The sequence below is a fragment of the Rhamphochromis longiceps genome, linkage group LG1, assembly GCF_057381845.1.
Source record: "Rhamphochromis longiceps isolate RC_006_pf linkage group LG1, R_longiceps_female_GT1.1, whole genome shotgun sequence".
Taxonomy (NCBI): Eukaryota; Metazoa; Chordata; class Actinopteri; order Cichliformes; family Cichlidae; genus Rhamphochromis; species Rhamphochromis longiceps.
This window is the reverse complement of record NC_140557.1, coordinates 12,628,001-12,651,388: the sequence shown is the minus strand read 5'-3', so window position 1 is coordinate 12,651,388 and position 23,388 is coordinate 12,628,001. Positions and strand designations below refer to the sequence as shown.

At 37.7% G+C, this 23,388-nt stretch overlaps 1 protein-coding gene across 3 annotated transcripts in view; it reads left to right on the top strand.

Moving 5' to 3' along the window:
• trpm7 (transient receptor potential cation channel, subfamily M, member 7) overlaps window positions 1-23,388 on the top strand; it is a 96,679-nt gene that overhangs the window by 11,331 nt on the left and 61,960 nt on the right. For all 3 annotated transcript variants that reach the window (XM_085383342.1, XM_085383410.1, XM_085383417.1), the window contains exons 2-7: window positions 11,712-11,791; window positions 12,954-12,992; window positions 16,632-16,839; window positions 17,251-17,464; window positions 21,292-21,416; window positions 21,574-21,745. In XM_085383342.1, the coding sequence (XP_085239468.1) occupies window positions 11,712-11,791; window positions 12,954-12,992; window positions 16,632-16,839; window positions 17,251-17,464; window positions 21,292-21,416; window positions 21,574-21,745 (838 nt within the window). The remainder of the gene's footprint in view (window positions 1-11,711; window positions 11,792-12,953; window positions 12,993-16,631; window positions 16,840-17,250; window positions 17,465-21,291; window positions 21,417-21,573; window positions 21,746-23,388) is intronic.

Sequence of the window (23,388 nt, the reverse complement as noted above, 5' to 3'; positions counted from 1 at the left end):
TGGTTTTTCCACACGCTTCTTGCGACCCCGATGACTATTTTGAATGAAACGCTTGATTGTTCGATGATCACGCTTCAGAAGCTTTGCAATTTTGAGACTGCTGCATCCCTCTGCAAGATATCTCACTATTTTTGACTTTTCTGAGCCTGTCAAGTCCTTTTGACCCATTTTGCCAAAGGAAAGGACGTTGCCTAATAATTATGCACACCTGATATAGGGTGTTGATGTCATTAGACCACACCCCTTCTCAGTACAGAGATGCACATCACCTAATATGCTTAATTGGTAGTAGGCTTTCGAGCCTATACAGCTTGGAGTAAGACAACATGCATGAAGAGGATGATGTGGACAAAATACTCATTTGCCTAATAATTCTGCACTCCCTGTATTTTCTTCTATTTAACCTCAAAAAGCTCCTAAAACAGTCAGTGATCACCGTTGACCTCCCTCGGCTTTTATTACCGCTAATCATTTATTTAAGCTCAGTTTTTAAAACCTTACGATGTAACTACAGCACAGACCATGCAGCAGTATATGAATGACTAACCTCGTATTGTGGATGGATTATCTCAGTTCTCCTGGCTGAAGTTTGGTCCTTTTTTACAGCATCCTGCCATGCGATTACATTTGTTCCTGACCACTGAGAACCCTCACGTTGTGGTGGACCACTAGAGGGCTCCACTCACACCCAGTGTATAGGAAGTGTGTTCCTGTGTTTTGTGGCGCGATATGCGCAGTTGATGTTGGAGACGAATAAAGGAGTGTGAACTGAGAGCTCTGTGTTGTTGATGCTTACCTCCACAACGTTAACTTTTATCGAGTGGGGGAAAAAAGTTAGCTTGTTTATATTATGCTAACATAGCTGTGTCGCTAGCGGTCACATAGCACATCTTTATATCAGAATCAGAATCAGAATCTATATACCAGCTAGCCAAACTTCAGTAACCCTACAAACATCACTGCTGTTTAGTTTTCTGTCTTCATTTATGTTGGAAGTGATAACAGAGCTGTACGTTTTAATTTGTTTCCAAAACCCCGCAGTCAGGACATGCTATATTGTATTTAGATGGAAGCTAGCGAGCTAACTTCCTGCTAACTTCTAACTCCGTTAAATGTCAAAAATTCCGTTTTCATGGATGCCTGGATGTTAAACTCAGTTGTTACACCTGGTAGAGCAGAACGCTGATCATTTTATTAAAGATGAAAGACTTAAGACAGTGTTTTAACTCTCAGTAATGCCACAGTGATCATTTGATATATGGACCTGCAGCAGAGTTTAGGCCCAGACGGGCTAGTGACTGCTCTACTGCATATGGAGAGAATTAGGTGTACATTAGAGGACAAACTTAGTAAGTTTTTTTTTTTTTTTTTTTTTTTAAATGTGTGGCAGCCATTTTTAGATCATGTATTCAAACAAAGTTCTCTTTGATTGATAATTCAGTCTACCACCCTAGCGTTTTATTTTTGTTTCTTGCCAGTGTTGAAGTAGTATCTTTGCTGATGCAGTGTAATCTTTTGCCTTATTTGTGTGTGTGTGTGTGTGGGGGGGGGGGGTTGCCCTTACTGTTGTGTTGTCTGTTTTGTTTTTTCTTTATATGAAAAATCTTAATAAACATATTTTTAAAAAAAAATTCAGATTTTTAAATGTCCTGTCCCTACAATTGTCCATTTCATATGTAGTATGATCTAAATTAATAATTAGGTCTCAAGATTGTGTTGTGTACCTTATGAGTTAATCACTTCAGAGATCAGTAGTCGGACAAAAGAAAAATCTCCATGAGAAGGCCTAAGCTCACTGTACCGTGGAGGATGCCCTAGATCTGATGAGTCGCAGATCTGTGGCACAGTAGTAGTTCTTGTTAAGGGAAGAAAAAAATCATATCTTTGGGTTAAGTCTCTAAAATAACATTTTTAATTGGCTTAAATCCTGAACCATATTTATGTCTATTACAAATGGTGGGAAAGCTCTTGAAATTATATTTCTATCAGCACATTTGGTAACAGCTTCTTAAATCAAACATGGAAGAAAATAAAATGGCAATAATTAATCTAGGTCTTTCTGTTTGTTCTGAGAACAGCTCTTGCACTGAAGTGCTGACCTCGTTGCTTCCACTCTTTTTAATGGGTAATAGAATTGCCAAGCCAGATGTTATCTCACCCTGTATTGCGTCACTCAGGGCCAGAGGAATGATGGGTTGACCAGCCAGCCTTGTAACATTGTTGGGAAAAAGGAGCAGGGGAGAGGAAGAGCTCAGCTGGCAAGGTTTCTGGCTGAGGGGTGACAGATGGAAGATAAAGTGACAGTGCACAATCAAATTTGTGTCTCTCCAAATTAACATATTAATTCCCCCAGTTGCACATAGCTGCCCATAAACAAAACTCACAGTATCTAACACTGCTGAGCTGAACAGGATAGAAAGGTGCTGGGTCAAATTTTCCACGTGATCGGAGTTGTCATAAAAACCCGGGGCTCAGAAAGAAGCCAGAGAGGAAGAGGGAGGGAGCGAGGAAGTGGGAGAGTAAGAGTTGGTGTGTGTTTTTTGGCAGCGTCTGTGACGCTCAAGTCTTTTGTTGCCTGACATTTTCAGGTACCATGGTTACAGGTTAGCAGTCTTGCTTTTATCTGCCTTATTAACCCTTTGTTAGATTGTATTGGATCAAAAAGACAACGGTTTCAATGCATTCCTCCACATCACAGAAAGAGACCTCTGTTTATTCCTCAGGTGTGTCTCACATTTGTTACTAGTTCAGCAGATAGCGAGACTGAATTGGATGTTGAGCACTGATTAGATGAGCGATTCTGTTAACCAGTGGGCAGTAAAGAGCAAATGACCTGCTGTGCAGGTAGAAGGTGAAGATGAAATCACGCAGCAAAGTTTGTGAAATGTAAACCATAATCTGTAAACCATGTGGAAAAGTTTCAGTAAATATGGGGAAATGTGGCACCATGCAATAAATATGGCTTTAATTTAAATGATTACAATTATAGTAAATGCTGTTATTAAAATAAGGTAATCCAGATATACTGATTATTAGATGGCATTCTGTTTTTGCATCACATCATCAGTTTTGTTCAATCCCAACTAGGCTGGGACATGTTCAAGGCTCACTAATGTTGCGTTTACATGTGCCAACTCTGATGTCATCAAAGCCCTGAAGCCATTTATTCTAGTGGATGTGCACAAACCCATCAACTGATGGGTGTGGAAACTCCCATCAGTACTGGTATAGGAGTAGAAGCCATTAATACATGAAGCAGTGTTATCATGAAGGTGTTTACAAAATTGTTCCTTCATTGATTATTATTATTTTTTAAATAAATGTGTTTGGAGGGGATTAGGCCAATAATAGTAGGAAAAAAATGGAAAAAAGTATTGACATCAGCTACTAGGGCTGCTCAATTAATCGAATTTTAATCACGATTACGATCTGGGCTTTCAACGGTCATTAAAAATGACTGAGCCGATTATTAGCCCCTCCCTCATGCTTTACTCTCGCGCTGCTCCGTGTGGCAAATCAAGCGCACTGCTCTGCATTTCGAACACGCGTCACAACAATTAAGAGGACCCGAGGGAAGCTCGGAGAGCTAAGCAGAAGTTATTTGGAGAGGAGTGGACTGCCGTTGGTTGAAAAGAGAGGTAAAAAAAAAAAAACAAACTTCAGTGGTGTGGAAACATTATGGGTTCGCGGAGTCAGATGTGGATCAAGTAGACACAGTGTGTAAACTTTGCTATGGTGTCGTAGCTGCACCACAGAGCATCACTGCAAAGTTTACATTTTTCATTTATTTCTTATATTGCGAACATTTGCACTGTTATCTGTATTTGCACACTATTTTATATTATTTTTTTAAAGTCATTATTCAATACATTGTTATTGTTAACCCTTTAAAGCCGGTCAGAGCAGCATGCTCGTTTTGTATAACTATTTTTAAATTCCTGTAGAACCTGAACCGCTAAGCTAGCACAATAAATTTTTTTCCATATGAAACCAGAGGAGTTGTATTTACATCTTATGCCATCAGCTTGTCCTAGGTCACGGTTTCCTTCCACATATAGCTTTGCAAAAATTGCATAAAAAGTGCTTGCAGGAACAAAAACATAATATTCCAGAAACACGCTTTGCCGATCCGATCAGCTGTTCTTAACACTTCCCACATTGAAAAAGACGTCAACACGAACTATCGCAAGTGACGTCATTTTCGCGGAAAATGTAGTTTTTTACTTGTAGGCCTTAGAACTCGAATTGCACAGCTGGAAATAGTTTATTTTGATGCACATGCACATTCTTTGCAAATTTGCATCATAGGATTGTTTTTTTGTTTTTCCTGCAGTATATAAAAATTGCTGTATCGCCAAAAATAAAACTATGAAGACACTCAAAATAAATTTCCTGTTGTTGTAAACTATTTTTTGCAACTTTTTTGTATTTAAAGTTTTGAGGGATAAACCTCTTAAATTTCTCCAAGTAGAAATATATGTAACAAAACAAAAATGATTTTCAATTTTTTTGTAGTTTATTGCACTTTTTTGCAATTAATGTAGTTACTATGGACTTAATACATACACATTTTTAAAATATGGGCTATAACAGTTGTATTGATGTATAGCAACTTAAAATGCTCCCACAAATGGCACTACAGCATGTGTTAAAAAAAAAAAAAAAAAAAAAAAAAAAAAGCAGCTCTGGCGGACTTGGTTCTATGGTAGATCTTAAAGGGTTAAATAAATATCGTCAAATAATCGTGATCTCAATTTCAGTGAAAATAATCGTGATTATCATTTTTGCCATAATCGAGCAGCCCTATCAGCTACATTAAAACCAGAGACATTAAAAAGACACGTGTTACTGAATAAAAATTTATAGGCGAAAGGTGGTTGTCCTGCTCCTGGAGAGCCAATCAACACATGAGCTGGTCTTGTTTTGCGCAGTTGGTGTTTGACAGTTTCAGCTATGAGGCGGCAGTCATATCGACTCCTTATTGTAGTAAAGAACTGTGCTTATCTTTTTTCTCTGCTTAGTGTAACTGTAAAGATATTGCAACTGCCAGTATATGGTTGTGTGTCCTCTTATGATGCGTTATTGCTGCATTGCTGGCAGATATTAGACAATAGTCACTACTTTTGCTGGTGCTCATCACTTGAGGAAAAACCGAAAGCTAACCATCTTGTGGTGAAGAACAAATGACTCAAAGGGGGTAAAGTGTGTTTTAACTGTATATGAATACGTAGACAGGCAAAGCTCCCGGGTCTAAAAAATGAAGCCAGTGCAGAAGAGTCTTAAACCTGCATTCTTGTAAATGCCTGCAGGGGGTGACTCCTATAGCAGCACGAATATTGTGAAGAATTCTGAGGAAAAGACGGTGTTATCTTTCTTCCATTCCCTAAATAAACTCTTACCTGATAATTGTATGGTGTCAGTCACTAGTTTCATTTTACAAATTTTGTTACCAGTTAGAGCTAAAAAGGACAACAAAGCAGAGTTCACCTTGGAGCAGGTCTGCCTCGTTACTAACGAATTGCTACTGCGAGCATCCAGTATCAAAACATAAAGATGGCGACAGGAGGACGACTGTGGGAGTTAATTATACCCAATGGGTGGCATGATAGTCCTTCCATCATTTAAATACAGTCTTTTGAAAAATTGGTGGACAGTGGGGGAAGGATGCAAAGCCATTGCAGTAAATAACTACATAATTCATGCTTCTTTGCTGGGGTGTTTTTATGTTGTGCTATGTTTTCCTGCTTTCTTGTAGACCAGTGCCATTGTTATCATGGCCAGCATGTTGTGATAGCCAACATATTCTTCCTTTTTAAAATGACAAATCTGAAGTGTTATCACGTGGATAGACTGCTTCAAGCACTAACAATACTATTTTTCTAATTGGCTCACCAAATATCAAACCTACTATTTAACGTCATTGGATACAGTGGTTTAGCCTCCCATGACTGCCTGTAATTGCATGCTCTAAACCAGTGCTAAACATGGTTTTTCCTGGCTCAGCATGGGCCTTTGGGTGGTGACTATGCAAGTAAGCAAGATTTGTACATGTAGTTTGGCAAAAAGTCAGAATTACCTTAATTAAAAGAAGTCCAAGATTTTGTGGTTACCTTCTGTGTTTGATGTGATGACTAATGCTGCTCTTGTGTGTCTGTGTGTTAAATATAAAGATGGAGCCCAGAGCCAGGTGGCTTAGCAAAAAAGACTGAAAACAGATCAGGGGGTCAGCTCTGTCACGAGCTTTTATGCCTTACTGATGTTATAATGTGTATTTATCTGTTTTCTAAAATCTTTTAACTGTTTGGGTCGTACCTTAAGAACTGCAGGTCTAAATTTGGGGATTATTCCAACCATTAAGTGGCACCCACTTTTTATTTACCATCTTTAATAAGTGGTTTTGATAATTGTGGGTTGATCTACACTCTGTGGTTAGCAAAGGCTTCATGAAGACAGTTGACTAAAACCTGTATCCATACTAACAGTGAAGGTAATAATCCCACTACTGAGATAATAAATTCCCCCCCCTCCCCCTCCCCCCCCCCCCCCCCCCCCCCCCAAAAAAAAAACAAACCCTCAAAGGTTTTCTTACAGAAATCAGGATAAAATTTGAGAATAAATAAATAAAAGAATTCAGTGGTCAAAATTCAAAGTTTTGGTCTGTTAAGCAGCTTTTCTTTGATTCTTCTTTGATTTAAGACCCTTTATCTCAGTAGTATGCAGGTTGTATTTTTTTAGGCAGCAAATCTGTGCCGTCACTTCATTTCAGGTAGTGTCGCTTGATTATGACAAAAACCACATGGTGTGTTTGAAACTAGAGATGGCACGATACCACTTTTTTATGTCCGATACCGATACCGATATCATAAATTTGGATATCTGCCGATACCGATATGAATCCGATAGTGTTTTTAATCAACAAAACTGTTTTTTTTTTTAAAATATCTTGCTGCATTTTGTATAAGTTCATACTGAAGTTTAAAACAACAACTACACTAAAGCTATTCTGTTAAACCTGTATGCAAAAAAAAATATTTCAGCAATACTGATCAATCTAATAAACTTCAACCTACACCATCCTCCCTATTCTGGTATTTTAAAGAGTACTTAGCGTAAATATTAAGCAACCTAACTAATAGGGTTCCAACTCCCAGCAACAACAAAAATAAATAAATAAAAAATGGGGAACCACCCCTCACGCTCCACCTCATGATGCTTAATCGACGTAATCAACCTTAATTTGATGCAGTGTGGAAAAAAAAAATGCACAGAAATCAATTATTTTTCAAGAAATATTAAATAGATTCAACATCTTTCTTCAACAAAATTGCAGACTGCACAGATGGTACCTTCCCAAAGGAAAAAGTACTATAGCTTACTAGGGTATATATATTAGACTTAATAGTCACTATATACAGTAATTGACTTCTATTCATTTTACATCAGATTAAAACTTTGGGTGTAAGATTCAGATAATTATTTATTAAAAGCTCGACATTTTAAATGAGAATAAGAAAGAAAAGTATGTCTTTGTGCCCCCTTTCCCTGTTAATGCCCTATAATGCCCTGGCTAAACTTTGCTAGATCCGCCCCTGCACAGTTACCAGCCGTCAGCTACGAAGAAAAAGATCCTGGTGTAGAAAGTAATATTAAATAAATTCTAACAACAGCTGATCAAGCTTAAACGTGCTGCTGTTGTTCAGCCACTGGTTTCCTCTTTCTGGTGCAAAGTGGGCCAAAAACAAACAAGAGAGACGGACTCGCGACAGAAAAGCTGATCATTAAGCAGTTTCATGATTGAAGTAGCAGCAAGAAGAGGCAGTCGCTTGTTAAGCTTAACGCAGGAATGCTTTACAAACATTTAGAGATGGACTTACACACTTGCTTTACTTCTCCCGGGGATAACTTTGTCGGAGATGAAATGCCGGGTTGCTAGCGAAGCTCCACATGCTATCCAGACCACTGACCGGTCCTGCATGCCACAGCCGCTCTATCACGTGATGCATACTGCTCCGACGTGCTAACGTTCTGAGGTGAGTTACGGCGTGTTGCAAGTTTTGTGAGGTGCTTTCGTGATATTTAATGGATCGGATTACATTTTTTATTTTTCTCCGATATCCGATCCAGTAATTTAGGTCAGTATCGGACCGATACGTAATATCGGATCGGTCCATCTCTATTTGAAACGTCAGAAGTCACACCAACTCTGACTTGGTAATCCAAGGTGTGTGCGCGTGTGTGTGTGAAGAGTTGTAAAACTGTAGAACTTGTAATCTCGATTGCCTTTGTTGTGCAATTATTAAAAATAAAGCCACAGAGGGGGGAAAAAAACCAACCGGCTCTGTCTGAGCATGCTGCCAGGGGTAGGGCAGGATGACGAAGAAGGGCTATGGAAAAAAAAATCGTATATTTTTTTCTTATCAGTCAATATAAGTATCTCATGATAGAAATCAAATATGTTATTTCCTTTAAGCTTAAAGGGCTCTTTTTACTCCTCACATGTGAAGATATAAGTTTAATTTTCTTAATCATATACAGTAAAATATTTATTTTCTGTTGAACATGTGAAATGTACTGTAAAATTGTACAACTGTATTTTAACATAGGTGTTTATACATAATAAACTAAAATCTTAATTCCAAATAGGAAGAAGCTTCAATTGGTACACAAGAACACAAACTGGAAAACTAAATTCAATGGCAATTTCAAAGAAATCTGGAAAAAAAGATCTCTCACTTACACACAAACAAACATTATTATTGTTATCATTATTATTGATAATGGTGGTTGAGTAACTATCTTGCTCGGGAGCAAAACATCACCTATTTTCCCCACTATTGTTGCTACTGAGCACAAGAGCCGATCTTGTGCTAGAATTGGTGGACAGTTTCTGACTTTTGCACACTTTGGATTTTACCAGCACTTTGTCTTTTTGTGTATTGTAACTCAAAGTAATGTTCATATCGCCACTGTCAAAAGCTGTAGACCATTGTATCATTTTCTTCTCCCTGTGCAGGAGCTAGAGTATTATACCACATCATTAGTCGACAAAAAGGAAGCCAAAATGGAAAAAGCAGTGTTAAAAAAATAAATAAACCAAAAAAAACCCCTAACTGAAGCAATTAGTTGAAGTAAGCCTTTGCTTTAAGACTTTATCACTCTTTATCGCTCTTACATCATTGTGGAAACATTTGGGCCACTCTTCTTTTCAATATTGTTTCAGTTCATTGAGGTTTTTGTACAACTCTCTTAATATCCCTGCCACAGTATTTCAATTAGGTTTTGGTCTGCACTTTGACTGGACCATCACAACAACTTTATTCTTTTCTCTTATACCGTTCTGCTGTAGATTTGCTAGAGTGCTTTGATCATCGTCCTGTGGCATGTCCCAATTTGGGCCAAGCTTTAGATGTTAAACAGATGCTGTCATATTTGACTCGAGACTATTTTGTTAATACGGTCAATGACTGCAAGTTACCCAGGTGCAGCTTGTAGTGGTTGCAAAACAATCAAATTCTAACCCCTCCACCACCATGCTTGACAGTTGGCATGAGGTGTTTACGCTGATACCTTGTTTAGTTTTTGCCAAATGTGCTGTCGTGCGTTACAGCCAAACATGTCTACTTTGGTCTTGTCCAGCGGACAGTTACGGGAGTCTTGCGGTTTGTTCACATGCAGTTTTGCAAACCTAAGCTGTGTTGCCATGTTCTTTTTAGAGAGAAGGTTTCTACTGGCAACCCTGCCCAACACCCTATAACTTGTTCAGTCTTTTTCTAATTATACTGCCACGACATTTAACATTTGTCATGCTAACCGAGGCCTGTAGAGTCTGAGATGTTGCTGTTGTTGTTTTTGTTTTTTTGTTTTTGTTTTTTTTGTGCTGTTTCTCTGAACATTGTCTCATTTTGGGTGAATTTCAACTGCTGGGAATATTAACAGCTGTCATGATTTTTTTTTTCCACTAGAATTATGGACTTGATATTGTTTGGAAATTGCGTTATAATCCTTTACAGATTGATAGACAGTAATAATTGATTTTTTTTTTTTAAAGATCATTGCTGATGTCTTTCCATCTTGGCATTATGTTAAGACACACCTGAATGCTCCATCCCCACAAACTGCTAGGACTGATTTAAAAAAAAAAAAAAAAGTTCTGATATGTTAAAAAACAGCTGAATATGATAAATGGCATTTGTGTAAACATAAATCTCTTTGTAAAGGTAATGTTACTTTATATTTTATTGACATAGAAGTGGAAATTGAACAATAATGTTTGGACCCCCTTGTACCCATATTAATTTTCAGGATCTTCGTTAAGTTGGTGTATTAATCCATGTTGGGACCTTTTTGTTTAAACTTAGTTGCCTTTATTTAATCCTGGCATTTTTTTATGCTGTTCTCCTGTAAATGAGTATCAAAGTAAAGGAGGTTTCTTAAAGACTAATTGTAGTGCCTGAGTTGTTGGGAGAGGTTTTGTGTGTACTGCATGAATCACAGTTGGTGGTGTGTTGTCAGTAGCCAACTAGGTATATATCACTGAGGTCTCTGCCCATCCACTAATCCTCTCCCACACCCCTGCCTCCCTCACTTCTTTCTCTCCAGCCTAAGTATAATATCTAGTTTGTCTCAGACACATTCATCTGCCCCCTGAGTGGCTTCTTACAGATTAACTGTGGATGGAGTTTGGAGGCTGCAACCTCTCACTGATCACTCAGCGTTTAACTCGAGCTGGGTCTGTATGGTAACTGTGCAGCTGTAGACTTTGAGACCTGTATGGAAATTGCGTGCAGATCTAACAGCACAGTGAGTTGCTGCTGATGACCCAGGACTCGGGAGAGGCTGTGGGTGTTGTGGTTTGTCCAGGAGATGCGTGAAGGAGCCCTGGTATGTTTCTGTACAAAGCCCTTAAACACAGAGATGAAGAGGAGGACATCCAGGTACAAACTTGGTTGCTTATTGTCACTAGTCAAGATGTGGGATGACATGCTTATTGACATGTTTTCAGTATTTTCTGGAGGCAGATTTAAATCCTGTTGTGTTGGATGTAACTTCGGATCCTGAATTTAAGATGCTTCTGTTTAGTTTATATCAAACAACATGCTGATATTGAGAAATGTTTAACGTGACCTCCGGGAGAAAATGTTGCTCTGCTACTTTTGTCAGATTTTAAGGAATTGTTGAAATGTTTTGGAGAAGGTGTTTGCAGGTTCCCCTCTTTGTGCTGAAGAGATTAATAGTGCTAATCGCCCTTGGGTTCCTCTGAGCTGCTCTGGAGGGGAACAATAAGGCACGAGGCATTAAATGAAAATTCCTTCACCATAAACCTTTGTTACGAGAAAAATGCTGTTGTAGAATTAGAAGGCTGTTTATACTGTTTGGTAGATGCCTCTAACTGGTGTTCCTCGTCAGCTCTTTTTGTCATGATTTTATATGACTGTTTCATTTTTCTCCTGTGTTAAACCTTCTAATCCCCTTAAATTGTTATAGACTAAATCCTGTATTAAGGGGTGCAACATCCCTTTTAGCCTTTTAAGATGTCTTGAAGTTTATTATTTAACATTGTTATAAATAACTTAAAACATACTTTGCTTTTATTCTCATTAAATTTTTCTTTACGTATCTTTTATGTATACTTTTCTTGAATTGCATTTGAGTCCGTTAAACATGAGAGACCTCAGCTGCCGCTGCTCACAACTCTTTCTTTTTGTTCACAGTCCCAGAAATCCTGGATAGAAAGCACTTTCACCAAGAGGGAATGTGTGTACATACTTCCAGTGTCAAAGGACCCCCACAGGTATGTGCTTAGACCTACTGTAGTGAGTCTGCTGGTGATAGCCATGGAAACGGCGTAATTGCATGGTGTGAGTTAAAGAAGGCCCAAACCATAACGACTACTCTCCAGAGGCAAAATGAGTCTGTTTTAATGTTTACGTCTGTCAATAAAATTACAGATTTAAGTGTGGGGTTAAGCAAGTGATGAACCTGTGGATCGTGACTTCTTTCAATCTTAGGGATGGGATTCCCCCCCCCCCCCAAAAAAAAAAAAAAGCAATATTAGCACTGTTAGCTCTGATATGATGTTTATACCCCAGCTTCAGGTATCTGCTTTATACCGGTGTGAAAGTAATAAAATGTCATCCTCACAGTGAGAATTGGACTAGGAATCTTTTATGTGTGTAGATAGAGAGATATATAGCTATCTGTCTGTCTGTCTGTCTAGGTCTTTTGACACAGTATTTTTCTGCAGACTTACTGGAATCTTACAATGCAGTGTTGAAATTATATGCAGGCGTCTTCTTGGCTTGGCGTGTCATGAAGGCCACTTATCCACACTGTGTGCATGACAAACATCAAACAGCTCTGTTAAAGGGGCAGTAGTTGCTATAAATACTCATCCACTTTCAGAGAAACGGGAAAGGAAAAGGTGATTTAAAAAAAAAAAAAAATTTATGTTCCCACCAGCAGCTTATATTTACAGTTAAACAGTCCTTGGATGTCTTCCTTTCTTCTTGTAAACTCACAATAATGATGGGTGACTCGTTTTCCTGTGTTTTCTTTTACATCAATTATTTGCAAACTGGTTATTCTCTGTTAACTGCTATATGTGCGGCTTCTGCTAAATGATTCAGAGGTGTTAGTGAACACAGGCTCATTTAACATTAGGTCAAAGTGTGGCATGTGACTGTGATCAAAGTGAGTCCCTTTGGAAGGTTTCATAACTGTCTCTTGGTTAAAGGCCAACTTAACCGGGCTGTCTGCCCAGGAGACAGTTAACCTTCCTTAATGTCCTTAAAGAACTTTCTCTGCTGAGAACTTCCTCCAGACTTGGAGAAATCAAACCCTCACATTAGTCTTGTTTTAGAACCGTCGTGTATGGTCGGAAATACTCTTCAGATTTATCTATTCTGTTTTTATTTATATTCGCACTGACTGAGTTGTTGTGGCATTTCTTTCAGATGCCTTCCAGGATGCCAGATTTGCCAGCAGCTCGTCAGGTGAGTATTTGTTTGCTTGTTGTTCGACTCATTCTCTGTTATCTGACAGGGTTAGCCTGGCAGAATCCATGCCTAACCAGCTGCTTTACATCAGAATAACCCCCAGAGGTAAATTCTTTGCAATTCCTTTGAAATTCCACTAAACAACAACCTTTACCAGGAAACAATTAAATTCCAGGCTTTATGTGTTAGGATGCGTATTCTCCCCTAAGGCTAGTAGAGGAAGACAGAAAACAAAGCTCACACTCAATAATGATAAACAATTAGGCTTTTTTGTTTTTAGAAAAATCTGTCATCATTGATCTGTAGATGGTTCATATCTTGGACACACTTTTACCAAGTGTGTCCAGTATTTCAGTTGTGTATATGTTTTAGTAGCTTGCTGCCTCAGAGTTGGAAGTACCACAATACTGTTGCAGTTACACACCCAGGCAGAAGCTTTAAGGGAGACCGGTGTCAACATCTGGCTGACACGAGAGGGAGATAGACAAATGATGGAAATGGAGAAAGAAGTAAAGAGGCTGTGAATTAGATCACCTTTGTCCCTGCCAGTGAATCCTGTCTGGCAATGTTTGGCACACATCTTGTGGAGAATATTAAAATGTTTCTAGAAGCCAAGCCATGCCACTCTGCAGCCCTCCAGGCAGTTATTTTGAACTCACTGTCTAAATAAATGGGCAACTGCGTTCCAACATAAACTCAGCATCTGCTTATCTCACAAAGTCCTGAACAGTGCAGTGCTAACTGATGTTATAGATACAATAAGTCATGGAAATGCAAAAAAACAAACAAACCCAAAAACGTATACCCACAATAATGAGTAGATGATCCTGGCCTTACACAGCTGAAACTGTCAGGATCTGTGTGCATATATCAGCACAATAAGATTAGCTGATGTGGGTTTTTTTGTAGTGGAATGGTCATAATTTCCGATAACTCAAATAGTTAAGTTATAAGAATAATATGTATTTTTATTTATTTTTTTGTCTCGTGGGTCAATAATACTGCGATTTAAGAGCTGAAGCATAAGAAATTCTCCTGCGGAAAAGGAAATGTGAGAGCCATTTAAATTTATCCTAACATTAGTCCATCAGTTAATAATTTCAGGGTTCGTCTAGATGGTGTTTTAGTGACAAGGGTGTAATATTTTGAAACGGGTGAGACCAAAATCTAACCCAAGCTTATTTTTAGTGTCACTTTAAACGAGTTGCCTTAATGGAGGACTGATTTGTTCACTGTGGCCATTGTACTTGTATGGCAGAATGAGGAGATGTTCATAAGCAATGCTATACTCTGCCCACATGTTTCCCAGATGGATTAAGCTTAGCGCCCCAAAGCAAGTGCCAGTTACTACACCTTTGACCATGAACTGGAAGTTCAAGTCTTGATAGTAATGAATAAATGATGAATGATAGTAACAATAACTTTGTGTCAGCTGGGCATGACTTTGACTTGTCTTGTTACTTATAGAGCTGCTTTGTGAGAATGAAATACAGCTCATTAATTTTAATTTACTAATTACAATTAATTAATTAATTATAATTAATACATTTAATACCCTGCTAAGTAAGTTTGCTCACTTACAAAGAAATGAGACTCCTATTTTTTTTGGAAGTTTCATTTTAATGGAGAAAGACAGAATATCAACCCAAGTTGATTGATTTTGGTGGAGCTAGAATTATAACACAGAAATTATAATCAAGATTTCAGCTGTAAAAAGAATGGGGTACATCAGTGTCATGAAGTTGTTATTACAAAGTATAAAGAATGACATGTGTAAGGGTATGGCTTTGAAAAACAAAACCAGATTCTCATCCAGGTAGCAAACTTCGGCAATGGGGCCAATATGTTGTACCCTCTTTAAGTAGCAGCTTAAAGAGCCGTTATGAGAACTGGATTTCAGTGAATGTGTTTTATTTTATATTTATTTTAAGATTATGTAATGATATCGAGTACATTTGCACTATACCCCCATATAAGCAATATCCCATATTGCTGCAAAAGAGGAAATAAGGGTACCTACTTCTCTTTTTATGTCACAGGTAGACAGAGCCAGACTTAGTACTTCCAGGGGTCGATCTTGTAAATGAAAAGGACAATTTGTTTTGCTGAATTTGTTTTACTCTTCTTATTTATTTAAAGCTGTCTCCATTGTCTTGGCTTCTGCCACACTATGTTAAGAGGCTTTGAAAGATTGTGAAGGTTGTGTGCTAGAGTTATAACCAGAAAACACTAAAACAAGGCAAAACTAGGTCCAATAGTCCAATGAATTGTACAATCATTTCAAATACCTGCACCTTTACTTTATTGCAAAAAGGGTCTTAAACATACAGATGACAAAAAACACATGCAATATTGCACTGATTGACTAAGTCTAAATATACAGTACATGTCCCAGGCGGCTGAGTAGTACCTGAGAATTCTTTGTACACCTGAATGCCATTACTATTAATGCAGGGTTTGACAAAATCAATGGTCCAATGGCCTGGGGTCATTTTTGGACCTGTGACGATGTTTCCACCAACTAATTCAACTGTGAAGCAGATTAGGTTAAATGAACCCTCACTAATGAGTAGGTTTTTTTTCCTGATTAAAATGTCACTAGAAGTACTACATTAAAGGTTATTATAATCTTAAGGGATGGGTTTGAACTGCTCCCATTCATCGCTGGTTTGTTTTGCACAGTCATAGCACAACTAATTTAAGAAGTTGTTAAAATGAAAACTAACACATAAATTGCTATATCTAACACAGCATGCACTCCAATACTATTCTCCATTACTGCTATTTCTGAAGCTTTTTTTTTTTAAATATAAATTGTATATAAACAAATTAATTATCCTATATTCTTAATAATCTAGCTGGAGTACGTTCTGTAATTAAATTGGCATTTTTTTTTGGGGGGGGGGGGGGCTTGTTTAAAAAAATATATATAAATAAATGACTAATAATCTCATCTTCTGGCCTATTGGGGGAAGATGTTATTTTGAACAAGGGATCCTATGCACATGTAAACAGTTTTTGTTAATGATGATGTGCCGCTTTAGCTTCTCTGCCTTTTTGTGCAGCTTTTGATTGTCTGCCCATTGCAAACAGGAGGTTTGCTTTGCAGGTGGACAGGGCGTCTGTACTCAGCCAGAGCTGTGTGCCTCACATGACAGTGTTGTCTCGTACACATACAGATGTTAGGAAATCTTAGGGGGAAAAAAAAAACCTAATCTAAAGCCTGAACTTGTTGATTTATAGTGGCTACTTATACTTGGCTGGCATGATTTGAAACCGCAGCAATGTTTATTTTGAGGTGCCAACATTGTCGCAATGTGTGTTTATAGAAAATAATGTAAAAAATAATAGGCTCACATTCATAGTTCAACATAATATTCAGTTGAAGAGTGCAGTGTTTTCCGAAAAACACTTCAGGAATATTTATCAGGTGTGGCATGGATTCCTGTTCCTTGTACTGTTTGTTTCTCTAGATTATTGTTCTGCTTTTGAAAACTCTTGTTGTAATTGTTTTACTGGTTTCCTGTTATTCTTCTTATTTCAAAATTGTATCATGGCTAATAATAATTGAAACGGCAAACATTTGAAAAATTCATCTTGGCTTTTTTTTTTTTTTTTTTTTTTTTTTTTTTTAAGGTGCTGCTGTGGGCGGCTGGTGCGCCAACATGCTGGCTTCACAGCCAGCTTGGCCACCAAGTACTCAGATGTGAAGTTGGGTGAGAGCTCCAATGTGCCTATGCCCGAGCTGGAGGAGTGGTCAGTGGAAAAACACACAGAGGCCAGACCCACTGATGCCTATGGTGTCATCAACTTCCAGGGAGGGTCTCACTCATACAGAGCCAAGGTGAGGGGCTAATCCCCTTTGCTGTCTCATGTTTACTTTTTTTTTTATTTTTTTAATTTAACATTAATATAGAAACTGTGTTGGGGGGGCGGGTGTTCCATCACTGTATTTAAGGTGTGGTGACTTCTACATAGATATCCTTGGTCTTGGAGTTTTATAGGTAAACAACTTTAGGCTCGACTTGATGAAATAAAAAAACAAAACAGTTTGATCAAAAACGGTTTGATAAATAGTGCAGATTGTGTATTTCAATTGATTTTAGCTTATTTTTCCGTGGCACTTCACTCTCTATAATATTTAAAGGCAAGTTTCTTCAATCCAAACACAAATTTATTGTGTGTGATGACCCATCCTTTCTTTGTTGTGTGTTACGCTAACATGTTTTTCTTGTGTTTGTGAAACTGTGGACAGTATGTACGCTTGTCCCATGACACGAGGCCAGACAGCATTTTACGACTGATGCTAAAGGAGTGGCACATGGAGCTTCCCAAGATCCTCATTTCTGTCCACGGAGGAGTTCAGAACTTTGACCTGCACCCCCGCATTAAGCAGGTGATCGGCAAGGGCCTCATCAAAGCTGCTGTCACCACCGGGGCCTGGATTCTCACCGGTGGTGTTAACACAGGTAAATAATCAGAGAAACATTGTTCTTTTTGAAATACTGTGGAAAGGACAAAGTTCTTCTGCGTGTTGTATCATTTTTTAAAAGGTCTTGCAATTCAGATTGATTTTTAAATGAGGAAAGGCATTTTTTTATTTTTGTTGAAATTAGGGAAAATATTGGAAATCTACACTTTTATGTCCAGATTCTCACAATGTACATTTATATGTATATTCAAAAATATTTAAATCTGTTTCTCCAAAAGAAACCGAACAATTATATAAATCAGACTGTTAATGATCAAACTCTTCTTTTACAAAAGCTGCAGATTCATGTTTAACAGGTTGTTCAGTCATTGTGGAAAGGAAGTCCTGTCCAACATGTGCTCAGCGGGAAGAAACTGCGTTATCTGTAGATTAACTTTATCAGCCACAGTGCACTGAGTGGACTCTACCTTTTCAGTGTTACTGGCCTCAATACATTTTGAACAAGTTGCACTTCAAGGATATTAAATCATTATAGCTTTGTTTTTATACTGAAATCAGAGTCTCGGGATGAACATTTTCATGTGGTTTTCACAAATAGATCTTTATTCCCTCAGCACAAGAACTCTGAGGAATAAGTCTTAATAGGCCTCATATTCTCAGCAGTGACTGACCATTGTGGTATCATCTTTATGTTTTAATGAGACAAGAGGCTTCATTAGTTTTGCTACTGGTGGATGGAACCACTGAAACCATCACTGAATGCTGCGCGATTAGACAAAATGTGTTAGAAATAAAACCAAAAGTTGATCATAATGCTGAAAGCATAGCAGCCTCCATTAGGTTTGGCAAGTTCGAACTGGTGACAGAACTTCATGGGTAGTTTGTTTTTGGTGCTGCTAGAAAATGATTGTCAGTCCTGGAACATATTTGATGTAGCTTCTCATGAAGGTAACGCCCATCAATTGTTTGACCAATAGGAAGATATCTGTTGTTGAAATCCTTTTGGTTTTCAAATGAATTGCCAACTATGCTTGATTGGGTGGAAGATTATCTTTTTCGCATATAGCACACAATAAATGGTCTTCTACTAGAAATACTCTGCTTTGGTTTGGGGAAGGGTGATCCCTGGGTGGAGCATGAAAGAGGCAGGATATATGACATTACTTGGTGTGAATTCACTCGACAGTTACCTGTACTATTCTCGCGTAGGAGAAATTGGTCATTACAACAAACCTAATTAAATGTAAAATTTCCTTGTTGAGTCAGCGGATTCTTGGTATAATGAAAAATACACTTATTAATATATCTGAATAAACATGCTTTTTTATTATTATTATTATTATTAATTTTTAATTCTAATGATAATAATTATAATTTCTATATATTAACAAATTCTTAAAAGGCATTTTTCTTTGGAAGACTCTTAGCCATGCAATCCTACACAAATAAACAGCCCGTTAATGGTGATTCGCTGATGTAGCAGAAGTTCTCTAACCGTGTCATTTGGTTGTGAGTCGAGGCTGATGTGTGTTTGCAGCCACAGTATGGCGTTAAGATGTTGTGGTCTGATCATAGTGTTTAAATCATTACTCACAGGGTCAATTACTCAGACCGGTGATTACTTTTAATCCATCTCTGGTACTTTGGCCAGTTGGGATGGTCTCCCGGCTCACAAATTACTGCTGAATTTATAGGATCCAACAAGTGAGGATTGTGGTTCACAAACAACTCCAGGGCTAATGTACTTGTTGTGAGCTGGTCCCATCAGTGGCATTTTGGTCATTAACACTCTGGGGTTTTTTTTTTTTCCTGTTTCTTTTATTTGGACTTATTTTTATTTATTTGGACTCTGCTACCTGACAGCAATGCATGTACTTTAATGAACAGAGAACAAGAGAGGAACATGGGCTGTTATTTTGTCTAAGAATGAGAGAAAATTGAAAAACATAAACTAATGGTAGATTTATCACTTAATAAAACTACATCTGCTGCTCCCCTATTTCCATGGGGTCGCCACAACGGGTAGCTCTGCATTTATGATTTGGCAGATTTTTATGCCAGTTGGCCTTTCTCACACAACCCCAAACAGATTTGTTAAGCCAATTAAATCTGACCTATGAATCATTCAAGTATTAAAAAAGGTGATGGACCAGTGTTGTGTCTGCACACAACAGACAAATTAGCAAAGAACTAATATTAACCATACAAATCTAAATTGTAGGTTTAGGCTTTTTAAAACGCTTAATTTTCTCTTATTTCTTTAGGTGAATCTATGAAAAAGGCCAAAGATAACAGTTTGATGGGCATAGAATTGTATTCTTGCACCAACAAGGTAGTTCTCAAAGAAATGTTAGCCCAAACCTTAGCATGTCTTGACATTGTGTGCAGGGTCCTTAAAAAAAATTGAGAAGATTGGACAAATGGAGGACAAAAGAAGTAGCAGGTCTTAAAAAAGAATCTCCTGTAGCAGATCAACAGTCTTTTAAGAAATAGAAAATTCATCCAGCCTTTCAGTTGAGCCATCTACTGTTCACTGAAGCTTCGCTGGAGTTTTTCTCAGTTGGAAGGGTGGCTGTTGAGAAGCCATTTTTAAAGGAGTGGAAACAGAGAGAACTGGCTAAGGTATGCAAACTGAAAATCAGTGGCAACAGGCCTTATAGAGTGCTGAATTAGAAATGTTTGGTTTAAATTGTGATGATTATACATAGAGGAAGGCATGAGAGAGGCACAACCGTGAATGTCTACAGCTGTCTGTAAAACATAGGAGGTTTTGGGCTGCATTTCAGTGTTGGAGATCTTGTAAAAATTGATGGAATGATGAACCCAGAAAAGTAGTCAGATTTTGATTCACTATGCAATAACATCTGGAAAGCATCTGATTGGCAACGGCTTTGGTTTTTCAGAATGATCCCAAATACACTGGCAGTGAAGTAAAAGCATGCCTCTATGGAAAAGCACAGTAATCCACAACTAGTCTAAAGCTAAGAAACACTGAAGTGTTTAGTTAAATTTGAGAACTGTTTAATAGAAAATGACCAAAATTAGTAACAAACGCATTTTAAAACCGCTTATCACATTCATCAATAATGAATCATGCTGCTTTACTGTGCAGCACCTTACATCGTGCATTAGCAACATTAATTATTATACAGACAGACAGTGAAGAAGAAAAACGTTTAAAACAAACTGATGTTAAATATCATATGAAAACATGTACAAAAGATGTTCACATATCATTAAAGCATGACAAACTAACATCAGAAAAACTAAGGAAGTGTGACTGAAAAGTGTGGCGGATTGTGGCGACAACCACTTCAAATGTTAAAAGTTAAAATCTAAAATAAAGAAGTGAAATATCTACTAAAACTCATTCAGCTGCAACTAAGCCCTCCATGTTTGGACTTCTTCTATGTTCTTAACGCGCAAATAAGTTCTGCCCATCAAAATGTCACGAAAAAGTCAGGTGAATATATCGCCTATTGTCATTTATTGGCCTGATGAATGTCGGTTGGAAACATTTTACATATCACCCAACCTTATTGTCGAGGTTACTTTAAATATAGACTGTTAGTAGGTAGATTTTGAGCATCCTTTAGGCATCTTTCATAAATCTGCTGATATGATGTATTATAGTTTAACCCATCCAATGTTTTTAGTGTCTGAAAGTCAGATGGAGGTTGTCCATTTCTTTTCACAACATTGATTAAATATATCTATAAAATGCATTTTTAATGGTGAAAGATTATGCTGAGATATGTGACTTGCGTGGACAGTTTTATTTCTAATAATAATAAGGAATATTTAGCAGTGGAAACCTTTTTTAAAGAAAGAATAAAAGCTTACTTTTTTTATTTGTTTCTGAAGGTGTAGCAAAACATGTGGGAGATGCTCTCAAAGAACACTGTTCAAGATCATCAAAGAAAATTTGCACTATCGGGATTGCACCCTGGGGAGTGATTGAAAACAGGAACGATCTCATCGGCAGAGACGTAAGATGCAGCTTATTGTGACTAACCTGAATGTTAATGCGCCACAGAAGTTGTAATTTATGTGTGCATATAAAGATATATGTATATATGTGTGTATAGTCTCCTTTTTTTCCTTTACTTTTCTTGCTGTTAATGGCTGCTCTTTTCCACACTGCAGATTATTGCTCCATATCAGACACTACTGAATCCTCTCAGCAAACTAAACGTTCTCAACAGCCTGCATTCCCATTTCCTCCTTGTGGATGATGGGACTGTGGGAAAGTATGGCGCTGAAGTAACATTGCGGCGGGAACTGGAGAAGCATATCAACCTCCAAAAAATACATGCCAGTAAGAACTTTTTTTTTTGGTCATTAATGTAAAAGTACATGCTTAGTGCTGCAACAAAAGAGCATGCATACACTCACACACACAAACAGATATCAACATACATAAGTCCCATTGCAGCTGAATGTGTGCTGTTCTGGTGCAGGTGAAGACTGTGTGATGTGTCCATGAATGCCACACTTGTGAGATTGACACAAGACTCAACATTGCACTGTAAATATATTCAAAAATCTCAGACTTCGCACTACCCTTGGAACTATTGAGTTGGACAAATTAATCAGTCACTTCTTCTACCATTAACAACAAACACAAGAAAAGAAAACCAGGGCTGGTTCACAAACCTCTAAAAGGACTCTGACATAAATTGCTAAACACTCCTGAATCTTTACCAGATTCAGATTTTGCTCTTATCCATAGAACCAACACTATCTGGATTTTAAACCGACTCTTTAATAGAAATCCTGCATAATGTGTTTCAAGCATAAAGTGATAGTCTGGAGTTTAACTAGGGCCAGAAAGAAGCACTGGTCAAAGATGATAATAATACACTACAAACCTTTACTCTCACCACCCAACTGAACATTATCATAGCTGAAAGTAAAATGAAAGAAACTATATTCTGGACTTGAAAACAAGCAGCAATAGGGACACCCTGGTCGTTTCCAGCATACAGGAACGTAGAACAGATGAATTTCATGGTGACGAAACTAGAACTACAACCCCCCCCCCCCCCCCCTCCCCCCGCCCCCTGTCAGTAGCATCACATCTCACTGTGTAAACTGGAAATAAAAAAAAAAAAAGTAACATAACATCCTACACTGAATGTCACCAAGTTTGGACATTATAAACGTAATGAACATATACAATATGCCAAGGCAGACAGCCTTGGCATCAAAGAACCTATATAAATCACATAAAAGATATAATTGATGAAAACTCTACTGTAAAAAAATGTGACCCAATTGCTTTTCTAGTTCCCCAACCCAAATCTGAATCACTTCCTTTTTACTCACAGAGTATTTTACCAATCATTTGCTGCATCTCCCCACTCCTTAGCAGTTTTCTCCGGCTTCTAAACTAACATAGACTGAAATGGCTTGAGATCTAAAGCGCTATAGTGTCCCTTTTTGTTTAATTATTTCGGTTTTGGTCTTCTGTTCATTTTTATGCCATATTTTTTCTTCTGTTTCTGTTATCACAAATGGTATGATTACACAAACATCATTCACCACACGTGTATACAGACATCTGTCTGTAGTCAATATTAACAATGGTTTAATGATAATAATTATGTCTATTGCATTTATTTATCTAGTCTTTTACAATTTTTCTTCTTCACTCACAAACTTTTCTATTTGTCAAAAGGGGTAACAGACAGATGGGCTCCAACACTAAACAAACATTAAAATCTACATGAATAAAAACATTTTAATGATTGGTTTTAGTTGAGGCAGTCTTTGATTACACTGTCCATTTCACAAGGAATTGGCCTGTATAAGTTTTTTTCCCCCCCTCTAGTCTGTGAATTTTCTTTTTAACACGTAATTTCATAATTTTGACACATGATTATGAAATGTAAAAAAACAAAAACAAATTAATCATCAGTGATCATGCCCCACTAAACCTTAGACAGAAAATGAAACCGT